Consider the following 16,551-nt stretch of genomic DNA (forward strand, 5'->3'; position numbering starts at 1 on the left):
AGCGTTTATGTGACTTCCGTAAACACTGAGCATGCTCGCGTGATGTCGTCGTGTCCTCCAATGCGCATGCGGGACACTTTTGGGGCGTTTAAAGTTCACACTGGAGATCACATACAAGTCACATTTAATTGGAAATGTGAACGATCTCACACACAAAAAAAAAAATCGGATTTCACAAAAAAAGCCTTGCAGTCTGAATGCAGCCTATGTTCTATAACTTTTGCACACAAAGCATCACCTAAGATACTATGTGACTCTCTAAATACCACCAGTTCTTAATCCAGACTTGATTTTAATGTTATCCTCTTCACTCTCATAGTTTATGTACAAAAATGCTATTTAAAAAAAGATGACATGCAAATACCGTAATGTAAAACTAATTAAAATTGGAATCCATTGTACAAAAAAAAAACAACGACAAATTAAAAACACAGAGGTGGCATTACTTTGGGAAAAAAAAATAATAATAATTTTGTGTGTTTTTTGTAAATATCCTACACTCAAGAACAGGTTACAAGTAAATACTATAAAAAATACAAATTATAATGATAATATAAAACAAACCTCAGCTTTAAGATCTTCGTTGGCTTGGTGGGGGTCTCCAAACATCTTCTTGACTCTCTGGTACAGCTCCTCCGCCAGTCTGCAAACCGAATAACAATAACAACATGAACATTTTTACGCTCACTAACTTTTATTTAACGCCACTGAAGACATGAAGCCAAAATGAGATTTGCTCAGACAAAATAATAATCACTGAGATCTGATGTTGAAACGCTAGCGCCAAATTGCAGCTTCTCTGGTGTTGAGCCCGGAGGCGGAGTTAGATTGAAGTGTAGCGGTGTAAAACATTTGGACCAGGATCGCACTGGTACATGTGTGTGCTTGGATAGGCCTAAGGGAAGCAGAGGGAGGGGAGAGGTTCCTACATGTGCTAATGCGAAGTGAAACATGACAGAGTTTATTAATGAAAGTGATAGACAAACCCGGCACCAAACGAGATTGTAGAGCCAGAAGGGAAGACAAGATACATCTACGAGGATGTTGCTGTAGATGGGTAGTGGTAATAATGACTGCAAATATGAGTCAGGCACACCAAACAATTCAATTATTTAGAATTTTTTAGTTCACTGGAGGAAGCATTTGCATAAAAAATTAAATAGACAAAGAAATAAGTATAATTATGAGGTCAATTCTTCAAAATCAACACACGTTTGCCTAAAATCCAATAAATGAGTGGCACTGGATATTTAGGCACACCAAAATGGCTGTGATGAAGCTAAGCAAGGGGGAGCCTGGTTATATTATTATTAGTACATGGATGGGAGACTGCTGGGAATATCAGGTGCCGCAGTGGGTTGTTGGGAACATTGCGATCGTGTCCTTAGGCAAGACACGTTTATGAATTATGCATTGTAAAGCGCTTTGAGTATCTTAAAGGGACAGTACGGGAATTTTGGACATAGGACCTCATTTCCTAGTGAGTCGGAGTGTTGGAGACGTGTGGAGACACTTTTTAAAATATTTCATCCAGTCCTTGTATTTGCAGAGGTCGCTGGTGCTAGACTAGTGCATGTCAATGGCCATAGTTATCCTGCCACTAAAAACAGTCTTACCCGCTCCTCAAAGCACCCGAAGCAAATCTATTATTATGTGAGACTGTCGATGTAAATGTCTGTGTGGATAGAATAATGTTTGAAATAAAACTAAAGTTGCATCACATGAATCGTCGCATGTTGAGGGACTATTTTCTCATATATCAGTCCGCTGCTGCCAAACTTTCTATCAGGAAGTACAACTCACTGCTGCTGCTCAGACATAAATCCTTCAAATGCAAAGTTTGTTTTACTTCTAAAATTATTTTATCAACACAGACATTTGCATCGACAGTCTGGCGTAATAACAGATTTGCTTTGGGTGTTTTGTGGAGTGGGTAAGAGTGTTTTTAGTGGCAGGATAACTATAGCCATTGACATGCACTAGTCTAGCACCAGTGACCTCTGCAAATACAAGGACTGGATGGAATATTTTAAAAAGTATCTCCACACCTCTCCAACACTCTGGCTCACTAGGAAATGAGGCCCTATGTCCAAAATTGTAGAACTGTCCCTTTAAAGGTGCTACATAAATCCAGTGATTAATACATAAATGAATGAACTCTATACCATGAGTCCAGAAGCCAGTGTCTGTTTTAATTTTGGTTAATTGAGATCTTATAGTGAAAAGATACTATTATCAACCTCATTTTTCTGCAGTTTTACATTACAGGCTTTCTTTTCTACATGTTTCAAATGAGGTTGTCCTCTCAGGAAAAACAAAACAAAACAAAACTGTATTTAATGGCCATCTGCTCTCCAAACACAGATCTACATTTGCAGTAAGACATTTAAGGTGGACTATGTAATTCAATTCAATTCAATCTTTATAAGAACACATAATATCTGGTTCATAGTGTAGAAAAATAAAAAGAATAAAACATTTAAATACACAGTGCATGATATAATGTGTACAGACAAGACTGCCAGTGTCTCCACAGCTTAGAGGTGAATCTGACAGAGCTCCTCACAGGACACACTAGAGCTGGAATGATTTGTTTGCTCAGATTCATGTCTCAACACATAAATGAATAAATACATCTGGTTTTGACAACACAGGGTCTCACACCACAGATTACAAACACTTCGTTGGCGCTAGAACCTCGACATGTTCAGTAATAGTCTCAAAGAGTCATTATAGGCCACTGTCAAAACTCTTTTTTTGTAACTTGTCTCATGGTTTTTTGTTTCCATGGAGGCGTTATTTATATGCCTGGGACGGGACCACAGTCGGGCCATTAACTTTTCTATCTCTGTGTAGACAAGCAGACACCACCAGGCCACGTTACAGGTCAGATCTGGGGAGAGGCAAGCCCGTTCATAGTAAGAATGCAGAGTTTTAAGGTATTTTTAAGCAATGAAAACAGCTGTATTTGATTTAATGAAGGATAGATACAGTATTAAGTATACATCCCTATACATCCCTATAGAGAGAAGCATAATGCAGACCCTCCACTAGAAAAGTTACAGTGGCATACATTTCACTTAGATAGAACATCCACATCATTCATTTCACTCTCGCTTTAATTGCTCCATTTCATCTGACATTGTTCTCGCTTCTATTCTCTCCATGCCCCTGAGCCCATAGTTTCAGCTCATGTTAAACTAGATTTTTTTCTTCCTTCTGTCTCCGTCACTCCATCCTTCTCTTGTCTCTCACTGTAGTAAATGTTGACAAGGTCGCGCAGTTAATTAAAAGTAGTGCCGTGAGGGGAGACGTGCAGAGAGAGGGCTAAAAAGTCACAAAGGGAGAGTAGAGCGAGTGACAGGAAAATGTGAGAAAAATGTCCACACTTGATAGGATGATTTCAATAAAGCCTGAGGGAATGTTGCAGCCCAAGACGCTCAGTGATAAACAATAGTGTTTTATTTTGAGTATTGGCACTGTGTAACAGTACATGTTTTCTGCTGGTTTGTATTCCTCCACAGAGTTCATTAAAGTTTTACAAATCTAATCATTACCATCGGGAATCAAAGACCCCAGACGCAACGTGCTGTCAACAAGAGGACGCTGAATCCTAAAAGTCTTAATTAACGCTGAAATCCCCAAATAGCTTTAAGTTAGAAGTAATGTGGTAAATGTTAAGGTGTTAAATGAGCATGTAATGACACTATTTTGAAGAAACTGAAATAGTTAATTAATCTAATATAAATTAAATGTCAACTGCATATTGCTGGCTTTCAGATAAGATCAACATTCTAGGTCTGTATGGTTTAACCGAGAAGGATGCAGTAAAAAGTATATTTTAAAAGGACATATTTTGCAATTATTATGTGCTTGAAGATCTTTGTGTTGGCATCTTATGTTTTAGTAGCCAGGCTGGTGCCACCTCGTGCCTCTGCTCAATTTCATTTCTCTCCAGCCACTAGGTCAGGAATCAAAATACACTAGACCAATAAGCGAAGAGCTGTGAAGCCATGACTGGGTCCCTTTTGTGGTACAGCAAAACAGTAAACAAAGCTGTCAAGATGGATGTAGACGAAGTCAAACATTCTGTGTTGGCAACGATTCCCAAGATCGAGGATTTAAAGTCGGAACAAAGAGAATGTTTGGTGAATTTTATCAGGGGAAAGAAGTTATTGCCCTTCTTCCTACGGGATTTGGGAAAAGCTTAATATACCAGTTCGCCCTGTTAGCGGCACATTATATACGTCACGACCAAATAGCAGCGATTGGTTAAATTAAAAAGTACCCGTTTACCGTCGAGCGAACGAACAAATCCTTATGCTGAGAGGTCAGACGGTTTCCACGAAGTGAAACCGGTAGATGAATCAGACTAATGTTTTAGATCTTCAAACGGTAAAATTTTTTGAAAGCACACATCAGTTTCCATAAGTCCGTGGTCCCTCATTGTATTTGCCATTTATGACAGCAGTATGAATTACTGTAAAAAAATCTAGCCATTAAACAATGTGGTCCAACATGCTAATATCTACAGGCAGTTGTAATGAATGAATGAACACGACTTGACGGCACAAATGCTCAGAACAGGTCTGCTGATGATGTATGGACTTAATAACAGCACAGGCGAAATATGGAATTCTACCTGTGACGTCACAATCCAGGGAAAATTGAAGTGCAGTGATTTCTGAAGCTTCAGAGAGCGAGGACCTTGCAAAACTTGATTAATGAAATAAGTATGAATGAAGCAAATAGGACTCCAGGTATGTTTTTGATGAATGAATTAAAAGATCGAAGACAGAACTATTCTAATCACCATCACCATCAATTTTGTTTTGGCATTTCTCATGACAATACAATATAATCAATACAAAAAACTCCTATTTGTGAGTGTGGCATCATCAGAATCTGAAAACTACCACTAAACAACTAAACCAAGTTCAGAAATACTTAAGTTAGTTAGTCTAGTAGTAAATGTAAATAGTTAATGTGGCAGATTACATAATACACATTTACATATTTCTATACAATTCTATTCAGATTCAAATTACTAGCTGGCCAACTTCACAAAAACAACATCTGTGTCCAGTTCGAGTGTGAGCCAACAGTGAGATTTTTTTGGTGTTGCGTAGGAGTGACCCACGTGTATTTGTTGAAGTAACGTGACTGCGTTAACAACGTTTAAGCAGTATGTTGTGTGTCTCTGTTGTGTACATGAGCTTACTCTAGCTCTTGGTCGGCGATATCCCTCTTGTCTCCCAGCTGTCGTGCTCTCATCTCGGCTAACATGTCGGCGATTTCCTCCTTCATCTGGCTCAGGCTTTTGTCCGGAGTGCCGTCTTTACGCGACAGAGTCTTGTTCAGCTCCAAGGCCTTCAGCTGTAGTTCTGCAAACAAGTGAACACATGGAAAGTACATCCTTGTTACTTATGTACAGCCACAGAGATGAGTTCAATTTAAGTAGTTTTTTATTCTGAGGGGATATTGCACATAGACATTCATAGCACCAAATAGATTGAAGAGGGCGTATGATGCAAAATCAGCTTTTTTGAAGCTATCTACAATTTTATTATTATTATTATTATTTTATTTTAATATTATTTATGTATTATTTATTTTTCCTTTCTCTGGAGACAGTGGGAGAGGGGGGTGGGGGGTAGGTGAAGGGGTGGGGGGGCTGGGAGAAAAAAAAAGATGGTCACATTTTATTACTGTTAATTATATATTATATATTATATATATATATATATATATTATATATATATATATATATAATATATATATATATTTTATTTTTTTTTTTTTTCTTCTACTTGCTATCTACAATTTTATAATGTTCTTAGTGTTTTTTAGTATTATGTAAACCAGGGGTCTCCAACCTTTTTCCTTGGGTGAGCTACCTTTACAAAATGAATATTCAAGAAAGCTACTAATTTTAGCGGTCCCAGGAAATAAAGTATAAATAAGAGCCATGGGAAGACTTAGATGAGGTACAGTTGGATAAAACATAAAACATAAACCATTATTTATTTATGAGTGCACAAAGTCAGGCATCAAAATCATAGATTTGCAAAAATAATAGGCATTTAATTCATCAAATTTGAGTTATTCAGGACAGTACATGTAATTCAGAAATCTCTTGGTGAGCTACTTGAAAGGGGTTGGTGAGCTACGGTTGGAGACCCCTGATGTAAACAAGTAGGGGGCTGGAGGAGGTGGGGGCAGGCTATCAGTGTCAAAGTGTAAAAAATTTAACTGAATTCAACATTTCAATAAGTTGTTTTGGGTCAGTACAGCATTTTCAATATGGTCATCTAAATATCTATCTGTATTTAATAACCCAGAGGTGTAAAACCTGCTCGTTACCTAGTCAGTTCCCTTCGGCATTTTGTTTAGAATAAAATCAATATGTATTTTATCAATTAAAATAATGTCCATGAGTCACAAAGATTAATTCAGTTCAGTTTTTTCTTAAAAATGTTTGGAATTTGCTTTTTGTGTCAAACTAAATGTTATTGAGCTGAATCTTTAACCTCAGTTCACTTTTCTTTTTTTGCCTACTTTCATGTTTTCTATGTGTGAATTTCCATACACAACCTTCAATAGCAGAGGAAAATAAGCTCATTATCAATTTGAATAGCAGATACATTGAATTCTATTTTTATTCTTTTTCTTATAATCTTCTACTGCATTTCCTTTGGGTTCGGTTTTGACTTACTGTCTCTGAGCTTCATCATTAGCGCCTCCCTTTTCTTACACGCTATTTTTTTATGTTTAGCATGCTGTTTGCTTTATTTCTTCTCTGTATGTGTCAAAAAACTCAAAGAGCAACAAGCATTTGATCTGGTTTCCTTAACGCGGACACATGCGGAGGCTCGCACACTCGTAGCCAAACACCAGACAGTCTGTTCCCACCACTGGAGCCTGGTGCTTTCTCTAATACTGTATGTTGTGTACTTTTGTCAGATTAAAGGCATGGACCGATCGCTGATGAAACTCAGCTAAGACAGACTGGTCCTCATTTGAATAATAAAAACGTTATTCAAATACTGCAGGGGTAGACATGGTAATAGAAGCAGCGTACATAGTAGGAGCAGTGATGTGTTAGTATAGCTGTAATTGCAGTTATAGCTCGTAAATGTATTATTTAAGTGTGTTATGGTTTCAATATTTTTAAAAAAAAATGCATGCAAAAAGTATATACGTGGAACTTTTTTCCTATTTGCTTGTATAAAGTAAGTATCTGTCGCCCTCTACTGGTGTTGGTAGGGAAGGAAGCATTTTATAACTAATTAACAGCACAGATATTCATATTCATGCTGTGTGTTGTAGAGTAAAAATAACTAGAATTCATCAGAGGTGTAAGTATCAGTATTCAGGGTTACCATTCTTTTTCACTGACAAAATTTCAAAACTTTTCCATGACTTTTTCATGTCATAAAGTGAATTTACCATGACTTTTACAAGTGTAGAATTGATCAGACTTTTAGGGCTAAATATGAAATGTTAACCCTTTCCACTCACCTTATGGTTTAGTATTATAGTTTTTTAACATTCAAAATACTGTCAGTGCATTTATTGTCATCTCTTTTAAACAAAAACCATGTACATTCAGAAATAATCATAATAGCCTAATGATAACTAACAGAATGCTGTAGTCAGTGGCGGAGTTAGCAATTTGGGGGCCCTAAGCGAAATTGAGTTTGGGGCCCTCACTATAATGCACCGTTTTTCTGTTTTGTTTTGTTTTGTTTTTTTCAATATACTTATTGTCTGCTTTTCCCCAATGCTCTTGAGACATGCACATCTCTATTTATTTGAATTATGGTGGATTGGAAACTTGTCTTTTTAGTTAGGATGCCTACAAGATAAGCAGAGCTGAAAGAAGTTTTATTTTTTTGCTAGTACAAGTACATTTTTGTTTACGGCCATTACATATGATGATTATTATTTTTCTTAGGATTATTGTACTCTCATTTAATGTCATATTGAGAGAAAATCACACTGCTCTGAGGTCTCGGCAATTAGTGGCACTGAGAGAAGTTGGTTGGGGGCCCTTCCAGGTTTGGGGGCCCTAGACAGCCGCCTGCTTTTGCCTAATGGTAGCGCCGCCTCTGGTTGTAGTTACGTGAAAGAGATACTAAAATTTCATGACTTTTCCAAAACTTTCATTGAATTTACAAAATTCTATGACTTTTCCAGGCCTGGAAAATAACATTTTTGATTTCCATGACTTTTCTAGGATTTCCATGACCGTGGGAACCCTGAGTATTTATTTACTTTTATTAATAGCAGTGGTGCAGTAGTATTGTATGTAAAAATATAAAGCCAAAAAAATGAAGCAATATTGTAAGTAGTGCTTGCAAGTAGAAGTATATTGATAACACTTCATAATAGCTCATTTTAATCAGCCTTAATAAAGCATTCATAAAAACAGACAGAAGAAACGACTTCATAACCTAATTTAAACTTAAGCACCCAAACACCTAACCCTTTAATTAAGTAGTTACCAAGTATGAATCATTCTTAATAAACTTAATAAACTAAATTTGTTACAACAGATACAATTACTGTCCAACTGTTTTCTCCCTTCCTTTCTCCTAATTTTCCTCTAACTATTTGCTCATTATGAATTCCGTCTTTGCCATGTGGTATTGAAAGTGCAGTTATTCTTTTGTGGTACTAGTATTTTTGATCTGTCGCAGTAGTTATACAGTTACAGTAATAACATTTTCAATTTGTCTTAAAACTTGATGACTGGAGAAGCAACTTTGCCAACTACAAAATCATCAATTAGGCAGAAAAAAAAGTTCAGATTTAGCTTCTTCCTTCCATCTTGCGCGTGTGTGTGTTCCCTCCGTATTTTCCTCTTGATTTGAAATGTAAACATGCGATGATTAAAGGCGCAGAAAGCCTAATGAGCAGCTGGACTCTGTGTATATATGCATTGGTATGGATGTGTGAGTCCTGGCCATATAATTACATAGAGGATTTAAAAGGCAATTAAACACTTAAAACGTGCGTTGCATCATATTACGCTATCCCGCCAGCACAGGAGCTAGAGGAGAGTGTGTAATGTATTTCCTTAGCTTCATTATAGCAGCGAGTGTGTGTGTGCATGTATGCCGATGTGATAGCTGCTAATTAAGTCTCTAATTGCTATTCTCAATCATCTAGTAAGCGACACAGAAAATCTAGATTCTTTTTGGAGGCTCTCATAATACCAGTGTGATTAGGCGGTGGGCCAGCGCCGCGAGGAGTTAATGTAGTTCTTTGCATCCATAAAGTTGCATAATCAAAGGAACAAACGACACTGAAGAACACAGAGGCATAGAGGGGTTTTTGTTGTGGGAGCAGTGAATGTAGATTGGTTCTGCGCACTGGGACTGAGCCAGATCAGTCAAAAATACTTTAGTCATATTCATATTACGTAATTGGATGCATAAACCCTTAGAAAGTTAGTAAAAGTACAAAGCAAAAGGTGTATATTTCAAATAAAGTACATACGCAATACTTGAAGCTTTGATATAAGATGACATGTTGGCTGCCTCCTCAAAGAATAATCAATAAATAATCAATAGTTGTATGTGGTTACTCCTTCACTGCATTTCAAACCACAAACTCACAGATACAGCCAGTGGTTTTGCATTCAATTTCAACTTTATTTACGGTATTTTCCGGGCTATTAGACGCGCTCTTAAGCCTCTAACCCCATCAAAAAATGACAGTGCGCCCCACAATCCAGAGCCCCATACACGAATCCACTCAGGTGTCCCAGTACGACTTCAGTAAACTACAAAGTCACACCACCCACAGCGCAGGCAAACACAGAGAGACCGCACAACGAAAAACACCCTCAGCCACACTCATCACTCCACACCGACGAGGAACGGAAAGGAGGAACGAACCAAAAAAGCGAGCGCAATGTGCCACTCTGAGTCACAACTGATCAACTGAGTCACTGCGAACACGCCGACAATCCAGCGGTCCCAGACAGCACCCTCCCTACACGCCACAACTGAACAAAACTGAGAGTCACCGTGAACGCACCAAACAAAGTCCAATGCATCCAACTGTTGTGTTTCGTTTAAAGTCCAGTTCGGTTTATTTGTGAAAAAAGTTCGAAAATAGACCATTTAATGACAGTGTGTCTTATAATCCAGAGCGCCTAATAGCCCGGAAAATACGGTATTTATCAAACTGAGTCACAGTTGCTCACGTTTCCACTGACCTGATTGAAGAATAGACTGAGTTCTGTTGTTGTGTCCTTTGGCAAGACACTTCAACCACCTTGCCAACTGCGAATGTGCTGTATTAGTGAGTTATTGGTGGTGGTAGGGGGGCAAATGTTCCGATTGGATATCTATCAGTCTACCCCAGGGCAGCTATGGGTACAGTACAGCTATAAAGAACTTGTGGCTGGAAAACTACGGTTTGGCGTTTGTGTGTAAAATGAGATAAACAGAGATTTAGGCAGCGGATGCGGCAAAAGTCTGACCAATGTTTACCTTTTACTATGATAATTATGGACGCATTCAGAGCAGCAGTCGCATTTCTGCAAACACTTTTCATGTGTTATGTGTCATGTGACAAATGAGACTCGGAGGTCAGTGATTTTGCCACTTCTTTAACATATCTGTGGAGAGGCGAGCCCGCTCAGTACTGCAAGTTTTTCAAGGTATTTTTGTAATGTAAGATAATAAAATAAATGCTACAAGTCTGAATCTAATACAGGCCCCGCATATATGTTTAGTGTAGTTATAATGAGCTCAGTGACACATTTGTGCGGGTTGACGTAAATGAAAACTTTTTTGAAAATGACGCTGTGTGCACGATGTTATTTTGGAAAACGGAGGGAGGCAAATATTCGTTTCTCAACATACCTGACTATGTGTAAACGTAGCCTGAGCTCCTCACCCTATCTCTATAGGAGCGCCCAGAAACTCTACGGAAGAAACTCATTTCGACCTCTTGTATTCGCGATCTCGTCCTTTCGGTCATTATCCAAAGCTCATGACCACAGGTGAGGGGAGGAACGCAGACTGACCGGTAAATCGAGAGCTTTGCCTTTTGGCTCAGCTCCCTCTTCACCACAACAACCCGATACAGCGACCGCATCACTGCCGACGCTGCACCGATCCGCCTGTCAATCTCACGCTCCATCAAGAACCTACTATTGATTACTGACACCTAATTTAGCATTGACTTATTTGAGCTCATCACAAATTAGATGTTTACAGCTGTTAGTCAAGTCAAGCAAAATACTTTTAAATGTCTACCAAGATGTTTTTAACTGTGATCTCAAGACAAGAGCTAAGAAGAGAAGAGTTCGGGACCATGTCTAATCACTGTTCTCCCCTCACTCGCACAGTGTAGTGGATTTCCCCACCCGGCCCTCAGCTCTCCTCTGTGGACCCTGTGGCGCGCTTTGGGCCTATTATCCCGGCACTGCCTGTATCACTGGAGTTAGCACAGCCTTTGTTGTTCACACCACACTTAGCACTAGCATCTGGCACAATGCACACGCCGCTGGATGCTGGCCATTCTGGAGAGGAGTCCATTACTGAGCTAACAAGCAGAGAGAAAGAGAAAGAGAGAGAGGAGACAGAGGGAGAGAAGGACACAGAGAGACCGAGAGGGAGAGCAAATGAGAGAAAGACAGAGAGAGGATGAGTAGGTCTATTGTACCAATGTGACCACACTCGAATGCTTGTACAGGTGGAGGCTCTAATATTAACTGCGAAAATAGAGCTCGATTAAGGATGAGAATGAATGAGTCTTTTTAAAAAGTTGCATAATCTGTGTGTCATTCGTTCATTCGTTTATTAAAATAAAAGCAAAAATATGAAAATGAAAAAACAACTATTTTCTTCATTATGTGTCTCAAAAACCAAATTGAAAAAATGGATAACGATTCATTTTTTTCAGTTTTCAATTTTGTGTTTAAATGAATAATGGAAAAAAACGGTTTCCCATTTTTTTATTATTATTCCCGTTTCCATGATTTGAACTGTGATGTTGGATTGAACCAGGACTAAGCCAGGACTAAAACAGGTCCGGGACCAGACCGGAGCCAGACTGGGGCTGAGACCGGGCCTTAGACCGGGACTTAGACCAGGACCAGACCAGGGCCAGGACTGAGACCGGGACTGAGACCGGGACCAGATCAGACCAGAACTGAAACCAGGACTGAGACCGGGACTGAGATGGGGACTGAGGCCAGAACCAGACCAGGACCAGATGGTGACTGAGACTGAGACTGAGACCGGGACCAGACCAGGATCAGACTGTGATTGAGACTGGGACTGAGACTGGGACCAGACCGGGACCAGACCTGGACCAGACTGGGACTGAGACTGGGACCAGACCAGGACCAGACTGTGATTGAGACTGGGACTGAGACTGGGACCAGACCGGGACCAGACCTGGACCAGACTGGGACTGAGACTGGGACCAGACCAGGACCAGACTGTGATTGAGACTGGGACTGAGACTGGGACCAGACCGGGACCAGACCTGGACCAGACTGGGACTGAGACCGGGACCAGACCAGGACCAGACTGTGATTGAGACTGGGACTGAGACTGGGACCAGACCTGGACCAGACTGGGACTGGACTGGACTGAGACTGGGACCAGACCTGGACCAGACTGGGACTGAGACCGGGACCAGACCAGGACCAGACTTTGATTGAGACTGGGACTGAGACTGGGACCAGACCGGGTCCAGACTGGGACTGAGACCGGGTCCAGACCAGGACCAGACTGTGACTGAGACTGAGACCAGGACCAGAGTGTGATTGAGCCTGGGACTGAAACCAGGATCAGACCGGGACCAGACCAGGACTTACCAAACCAGCTTTAGTCCTAGTTTAGTCCTGTTTTATTCTTGGTTTAGTCCTGATTCAGTCCGTATGTGGCGCAAAAATCCCACATTACAGCTTAAGTCATGGAAATTTATCAGTTTTTTCCATTATTCATTTTGGTTTTGGAGACAAATAATGAAGAATAGTTATTTTGTCGTTTTCTTATTTTTGGTTTTATTTTGAAAAAGGAATGAACGCACGATCCACAGATTTTGAATAATGACCGAGTAATAATTTAGTAAATACAGTACGTAACTTAATAAACAAAATGCCACGATAAGCGGTTATGAATAATAATGTCATAATAGCTTTGCCTTTTTTGCGCTTAAGATGCACTATTGTTATTTTCTCACAAAAGACAAATCAACAAAAGCAAACACTGATTTATAAACTGCTGTGATGCGGCTGCAACCTGATATTTTCCTTTTTAATTTCAGCCGCTCGCAGGGTCCTGATTACCTCATGATTACATATTTGCCTCCGTGATTGTTTTCAGAAGCCAATATTTTGAGTCAAACGTCTGTAATTGAGCTCTACCTCTTTAGCCCACTTTGCTTTGTCATTATAATGATCTATGGCCTTAGTAATTGCTGCTGAAGTCCTCTGTGCACAATTATTCATCTCATTAACTTACCTTTTCTTTAGCATTAGCGCAATCTTGTTGTTTTAGGAGCAATAACCTGTGTTTCCCTCGGAGGCCCATTACACTTAATATAGGCTTCTAACACAAACCAATCTAATAGGATGTAGATAAACACAAATGCGAACAGAACGGCACCAATCAAGAGGAGCATTATGGCCGCTGACTCCATTCAACCTGGCAGTGTTGAAAAGATCTTCCTCCAAGTATCTGAGGGTACGTGAGGCTAACTGCACCCACGCTGTAATTTGCTGTTGATCTTAGGGTCAAAATGAGATCTTCAGCTAATTATAATGGGGTTTTATCGTCCACAAACCAGGAAGTAAGGCTAATGTACATTTACCGTGTTAGTTGTTGTTGTGAGCATCACCCCGGGCTCAGACTGAACCCGGTGCAGCTCAGGTCCAGTTCAGGGTGACCAGATGTCCATATTTACTCAGGACAGTCCCAGTTTTGAGCGCTGTGTCCCCTGTCCCAGCAGATTTATACAAAAGCATTGATTTATCCCAGTTTTATACAAGAAATGTACCAGGTGTCCCTATTTTTGACCCATTTGATCCCTACCAACAATAATGAGAGGCATAAATTGACACCTGTTCAGGTAAAATACAGGAAAGCTGCTTAAAAATGACCAAAACACACAAAAAATTTGACTCACATGGGCCGAGTGTATAACATAGTGTATATATAATTTTTCTTAATTACGCACTCGTTTCACAATTTTATTATTAACAACCACCCAAACCGGTGTCCCAGGTTTTAATTTTGAAAATCTGGTCACCCTAGATGTCGATATTTCCCTGGGACAGTCCCAGTTCTGAGCCCTGTGTCCCCTGTGTCCCAGCAGATTTATCTAAAACCATTGACTTATCAAAGTTTTATGCAAGAAATGTCGCAGGTGTCCCTATTTTTAACCAATTTGATCCCTACCAACAGTAATGAGAGGCATAAATTGACGTCTGTTCAGGTAAAATACAGAAAAGCTGCTTAAAAATGACCAAAACACAAAAAATTTGACTCACATGGGCCGAGTGTATAACAATTTTTCTTAATTATGCACTTGTTTCACAATTTTATTATTAACAACCAACCCAAACCGGTGTCCCAGATTTAAATTTTGAAAATCTGGTCACCCTAGTCCAGTGGCCGCAAGTACAGGGTGACCAGACATTGATATTTCCCCAGGACACTCACAGCTTTGAGCCCTGTGTTCCTTGTCCCAGCAGATTTATCTAAAACCATTGACTTATCAAAGTTTTATACAAGAAATGTCTCAGGTATCCCTATTTTTAAACCAATTTGATCCCTGCCAACAGTAATGAGAGGCATAAATTGACGTCTGTTCAGGTAAAATACAGAAAAGCTGCTTAAAAATGACCAAAACACAGAGAAAATGTGACTCTACTGACTCACAAGGGCCGAGTGCAAAACAATTTTCCTTAATTACACTCTCATTTCACAATTTTATTATTAACAACGACCTCAAACCGGTGTCCCAGATTTTGATTTTGAAAATCTAGTCACCCTAGTCCAGTGGCTGCAAGTACAGGGTGACCAGACGTCGATATTTCCCCAGGACAGTCTCAAAACCATTGATTTGTCCTAGTTTTATACAAGAAATATCCCAGGTGTCCCTATTTTGGACCAATCTGATCCCTGGCAACAATAAAGAGAGGCACATATTGTGGTTTGTTGAACTAAAATACAGAAAACAGTGTTTGATAATGACCATAAGGCAAAAAAAAAAAAAAAAAAGAACAGAAAAAAACAGAAGGCTCTCAGTATATGACTGACCCACAAGCCAGTCGAGAAAGGACAATGTTACGCTCTCTTTTCCCATTTCCATCACAACCTGCGTGTGTCTCAATTTTGAAATGTGAAAATCTGGTCACACCTACGCAACTATTCCAAATAATTCAAAGTAATGAGAGGAGCGCAGACCGGATGCCGTGCGGTCCAGCGGTGCGCTTCTAAAATCATCAAGGTGAATAATTAGGATGTTAGCAATGTGTTAGGAAAGTGAAGAATAAGCTCGGACCGCTGCAAACTATTTAAAATGAACTAGATCTAGTACAGCGATTTGATTTAATCCAAGCAATCCATGAATAAAGTCTCTATTTCTTAAACTCTATTCTACAATATTTCCACTACAGCAGCCAAACCATCAGCCTCTTCAGCCTCATCTATCTATCTTAAGGTGACGAGATTTTCAAAATAAAAATCTGGGGCTGGTTGGTAATAATAAAATAGTGAAACGACTCTGCACTTGCCCCTTTCATGATCTGTGAATCAGTATAGTCACATTTTCTTAGCGTTTTGGTAATTTTTAAGCAGCTTTTCTGTATTTTACCCCAACAATTGACAATTTATGCCTCTCTTTATTGTTGCCAGGGATCAGATTGGTCCAAAATAGAGACACCTGGGACATTTCTTGTATAAAACTGGGACAAATCAATGGTTTTGGGACCCTACTTCACTGGACAGTGACTAGAAAAATCTGGCACACTTCAGTAATTAAGGAAAATTGTTCTGCACCCGGCCCATGTTAGTCAGTATAGTCACATTTTCTTTGTATTTTGGTCATTTTAAAGCAGCTTTTCTGTATTTTACCTAAAGAGATGACAATTTATGCCTCTCTTTACTGTCAAATTGGTCAAAAATAGAGATACCTGGGGCGTTTCTTGTGTAAAATTCGGTCAAATCACTGGTTTTGTATAAATCTACAGGGACAGGGGACACAGGGCTCAAAACTGGGACTGTCTGGTCACCCAAACCTATCCGCAGGGGTCTAAGCGCCAAAGTTCATATCAACAATACACAGTTCATTGTTCTGATCTGTTGTAGATTGGGTTTGGTTCCGCTTTAGACCCTGGTATTGTTCTTAATTGCTGAATGTTACAAGATACATGTTAAAAGTACCGTTTGCTCCGAGTAGCGTGGCCAAGACAAACTGCTCCAGCTCTTGTGCGCGTTTGTGAATCCGGTCTGCGTCGTCCTCCACCTGCTCGCCGTCCGCTGACACCTTTGTAGCCTGCGCACCCAATCAAAT

General features: G+C 39.7%; 1 protein-coding gene across 1 annotated transcript in view; it reads right to left on the reverse strand.

Moving 5' to 3' along the window:
* Window positions 1-16,551, reverse strand: part of LOC110156398 (laminin, alpha 2) — a 332,216-nt gene that overhangs the window by 71,384 nt on the left and 244,281 nt on the right. The window contains 3 exon segments of the mRNA XM_055149659.1: window positions 565-643; window positions 5,222-5,384; window positions 16,422-16,533. Coding sequence (XP_055005634.1) covers window positions 565-643; window positions 5,222-5,384; window positions 16,422-16,533 — 354 coding nt within the window.

The sequence above is a fragment of the Boleophthalmus pectinirostris genome, unplaced genomic scaffold, assembly GCF_026225935.1.
Source record: "Boleophthalmus pectinirostris isolate CB_2022bp ecotype Guang Dong unplaced genomic scaffold, ASM2622593v1 HiC_scaffold_13, whole genome shotgun sequence".
Lineage (NCBI taxonomy): Eukaryota > Metazoa > Chordata > Actinopteri > Gobiiformes > Gobiidae > Boleophthalmus > Boleophthalmus pectinirostris.